We start from the raw sequence: 4,468 nt of genomic DNA on the forward strand, positions 1-4,468 counted from the left end.
GAAGACTCATTATCATTAGCACTTTTCAAATTCCTAACAGTCCAAAAGTCATTGCTGGCAGAGAAAGGACGCAAGACACATAGTCAGAAGACCTGGGACAAGACCCCCTCCACTGCGTCCAGAGCACAGGCCCTGCAACAACTCCCTGTGGCCTGCTGAGTCTCAGGCTGGGTACTGGGGGGCTACCCACGTGTCTCACAAGAGGATTCAAGGAAAATGTAGCATATACACACAGTTCTAAAGATATGCAAATGAAAAGTATTAATATTTTAATGATATACTTATGCTAATTTTGCAACCACCAGATTCCTAGAGAGAAAGAATGCAATGGAGTACCAATCTCAACTCTGTGGAAAAACTCTGACTCACACACACACACACACACAGCCTGCAGGAATCCAGGGAAGCGTGCAGCATGTGCAGGGAAGTCAGTACACACTGGGCGGATGCCTGCCCAGGACAGGCACCAGAAGGTGAAGCAGAGACCAAGGTGCTCAAAGGCCCAGGCTGGTGGACAGCAGCTCTCAGCAGTCCAACCCTGTGACCAGGCAGTAACTCAGAGAGGGGCTGAAGCAGCTGCTAAGGCTTTCCAGGAAGTCAGCACTGTGTACACCTAGAACTAGCAGGTCAGCAAGCAAAACAAAGGTCACTGTCACACGGGGCAGGCTGGAGACTGAACACATAAAGGATGTGCCTAAAGTGCTCTTGGAGAGAGAGAGGTTTGGTTTCTCAGGCCTGAATTGTCTTCCCTAGTGTTTGCTTTCTTTTGAGTCTGTGTGTTGGGGTGAAGGGGGGCTACACAACGTGCACATGAGAAAATTTGAGAAATACAAGGACATACAGTGAAAAAGAAGTTTCCTTTCTACTCCTAAGCTCTATTCCTCCTCTCAGAAGCAACCATTTTTACCAATTTCTAGGAATTCTTCCAAAGATATTCTTTTTTTATTTTTGTGACACAGTCTCACTACATCACCCTCACCCTCAGTAAACTGCCATGGCATCAGAGCCACAGCAACCTCAAACTCTTGGGCTTAAGCAATTCTCTTGCCTCAGCCTCCCAAGTCACTGGGACTACAGGTACCCGCCACAACACCCAGCTGATTTTGTTGCAGTTGTCAATGTTGTTTAGCTGGCCTGGGCTGGGTTCAAGCCTGCCAGCCTCGGTGCGTGTGGCCAGCACCGTAACCACTGTGCTATGCACGGGCACTGAGACTGAGAGGGTCACATTATTACAGACAGGTTGTACTTTCTTTTTAAAAACTCTTCTTTGACTCAGTGCCTGTAGCACAGTGGTTACAGCGCTGACCACACGCACTGAGGCTGGCGGATTGAAGCCCAGCCCAGGCCAGCTAAGCAACAGTGACAACTGCAACAAAAAATGGCTGGGTGTCACGGCAGGTGCCTATGGTCCCAGCTACTTGGGAGGCTGAGGCAAGAGAATCGCTTAAGCCCAAGAATTTGAGGTTGCTGTGAGCCGTGACATCACAGCACTCTACCGAGGGTGACATAGTGAGATTGTCAAAAAAAAGAACTCTTCTTTGCCTTTGATGCTCGCACACTGCCTTCTCAAAGTTCTTGTGAATCTAAGGGTCAATTGCTGCTTTCCCACAACAGTGGACAAGTTTCCTGATCCACATGAAATTGCACTTAGCTCCTGCCTCTTACCTGGAGCACCTCTGAGTCTGACTGTGTCCAATGAGGGGCCATGGTGCACTTGATCTTCCCCTCAGGGTCCATTTCAATGTCCCACCAGGAGAGAACCACCTGAGCTCGGCCAGATGCCACAGGTTCAAACTGCCTGCTATGGCAAGCTGCCGAGCTACTGACTTGCTTGCTGAAGTCCACACTGTGGAAGAACATGTAGGAACTTAAGCATATTTTAACCTCACTCCATTTTTAATCTTTTACAGTGACCTCAATAGCAATGCTACTTGGCTGCAAGAGATGCTTGCCTTCAGGGGCAAGTGACATCAGCTATGTTTCCTCCCCACTCAAAAAGAACCTTAAGACCCAAATTCCATCAAATGTCTCATAGTGCCATCACCAGGGTGGCTGGCTCCTTGGTACCTGAACATAGGCAGCACATCGCTGAGGACAGTGAAGTCGGCTGGCGATACCTGGTTCAGCTGAATGTCACAGACAGAGGGTGCACCAGGGCACCTTTCCAGTTCCAAGGGAGGAACAATGACCTGCTCTCCAAGGCTGGTCTGAATACGGATGGGAAATAGCTTATTCCAAGACCACATCCTTCTGGACTCCACCAGCTGCGCATAGACAGTTGCTCTGTGAGGCACGGCCTCACAATTTTCCTGTGTTTATATTAAAAAAGAAAACAAAAGAAAAACAAAAAAAAAATCAGGTACTTAGACCTGGAGTAATTCCTATTGATCAAAAAAGGGTTGTTCCTTAATATTAGCTCATTTTGCTAAGATCTAACATCTTATTCCTATTAGGATAATGAATTGTTTTCTGCTTGTGCCTTGGGAAAGGGAAAAAAAGGACCTAGATTTCAAAAAGAATACCCATGATGCCTGTAATGATTTATGTCAGATAAGTTCCTAGCTACCTGGCACTTATAAATATTTCAAAAATAACTCTTAATTGGCCAGGCACAGTGGCTCGTGCCTGTAATCCTAGCACTCTGGGAGGCCAAGGTGGGTGGATCACTTGAGCTCAGGAGTTCGAGATCAGCCAGAGCAAGAACAAGACCCCATCTCTTAAAAATAGTTGGGCGTTATGGCGGATGCCTACATTCCCAGCCACTCAAGAGGCTGAGGCAAGAGGATCACTTGAGTCCAAGAGTTTAAGGTTGCTGTGAGCTGAGACACCACAGCATTCTACCCAGGGCAACAAAGTGAGACTGTCTCAAAAAGAAAACAACACGTAATTTTATTGCCATCACACTGATGAACCCTCATGCCAAAAATAAAGACAGCACAGGCCTAACTGCAAAGCAGCAGTGTCCCAGTGTCCCTTTCAGTGCCACTTTTGCCTGGCAGCACCAGAACCACAACCTCCCTGTTGAAAAGTTCAATGGACAACTGTCCACCCTCTACTGACCTAACCTGCTGGCGTCACCTGGTTTTCCTTCTATGTCATTCATTCATTCCACAGCTCTACACACCAGGAACTAGGGACCCTGAGGTGAAGGGGACCCCTGCAGCTGCTACTTGCATGGAAATTACAAGCACAGGGTATCTCTGCCTCGGCACTACTGGCCTTTTAGGGCAAATGACCCTTTGTCATGGGGGCAATTCTGGGTATGGCAGGATGTTTAGCAGCTTCCCCACCTTCTCAGTCCTTTCCTTCCCACTTAGAAAGAACCTCCCAAGGCTCAAATTCCATCAAATTTCTCACGGCCTCCACACCTCGCTCAGGTGGAGAATCACTGCTCCAGCCAGACTGATCACACCTCATCTTCCTCGTAAGGCAGTGCTTCCTCTTCCCACCCTTACAAGAGGGATGACCAGATACCTGGTCTGGACCACCTTCTTTGTTTTTCCACTCTCTCCCCAGAGTGACTTCAGCCTCTCCATCTTCATCTTCCAAATCCATGCATCTAAAGGCCTCCTGATCCTCTCTACTTGGCTGACCCTCAAGCAGCATAAACTCTGTGTGTCCAAGCTGGACAGCTCGCCCTCCCTTCTGTTCACCTTCCCAGTGCTACTCCCTCTGCCATGCTCCCAGTCAACAGGGAGCCCCCCATCCAACTCAGATGCCCAATCCTTAAACCCCAGCCCCACTCTCGATACCCACACCTAAGTAACCACCCAGTGCTGTGACCACCTCTTGGGCCCATGTCTATGGCCCTAGTTGAGGCCCACCTCACCCCAGTGCCTGCATGGCTCCTATGACCTTTTGACTCACCCACCACGGCCTCCAGTCTTGCTTCCAACTGCTCTCCCCATGACTGCCTACATAAATCTGCCCTCCCCTGCTTCAAACCCTCCCACAGTACCATCCTGCCTTATGGATGACATCCACCCTCTGGGCATGGCCCCCAGGCCCTTCTCTACCTAGCCCCCACCCACCTTTCTGGCTTCATCTCAAAGCCCACCTCTCATTCCCAAACTACACAAAAATCCAAACAATTTACAGGGTCTGGGAGCTACCACACCAATTCATCATCACATCTTGTGCATGCTACTCTTTCTGGCAGGACACTCCCCTCTGACCACTTTTCTTTTCTTTTTTAGAGACACAGTCTCATTTTGTTACCCTCAGCAGAGTACCCTGTCATCACAGCTCACAGAAACCTCAAACTCCTGGGCTTAAGCGATTCTCTTGCCTCAGCCTCCTAAGTAGCTGGGACTACAGGTGCCAGCCACACATCTCACTACTTTTAGAGACAGGGTCTTGCTCTAGCTCAGGCTGGTCTTGAACATCTAAGCTCAGGTGATCCACTCACCTCAGCCTCCCAGGGTGCCAGGATTACAGGCGTGAGCCACCTTGGCCCTCTTTTTTTTTT

The 4,468-nt window shown here is 49.0% G+C and overlaps 1 protein-coding gene across 1 annotated transcript in view; it reads right to left on the reverse strand.

Annotated features, from left to right (window-relative positions):
• PRMT7 (protein arginine methyltransferase 7) overlaps positions 1–4,468 on the reverse strand; it is a 50,014-nt gene that overhangs the window by 13,203 nt on the left and 32,343 nt on the right. The window contains exons 7-8 of the mRNA XM_012811098.2: positions 2,068–2,309; positions 1,666–1,846 (exon numbers count right to left, since the gene is read on the reverse strand). Of these exons, the coding sequence (XP_012666552.1) occupies positions 1,666–1,846; positions 2,068–2,309 (423 nt within the window). The remainder of the gene's footprint in view (positions 1–1,665; positions 1,847–2,067; positions 2,310–4,468) is intronic.

The sequence above is a fragment of the Otolemur garnettii genome, unplaced genomic scaffold (genome assembly GCF_000181295.1).
Source record: "Otolemur garnettii isolate 467f Iridium unplaced genomic scaffold, OtoGar3 scaffold00151, whole genome shotgun sequence".
Classification (NCBI taxonomy): domain Eukaryota; kingdom Metazoa; phylum Chordata; class Mammalia; order Primates; family Galagidae; genus Otolemur; species Otolemur garnettii.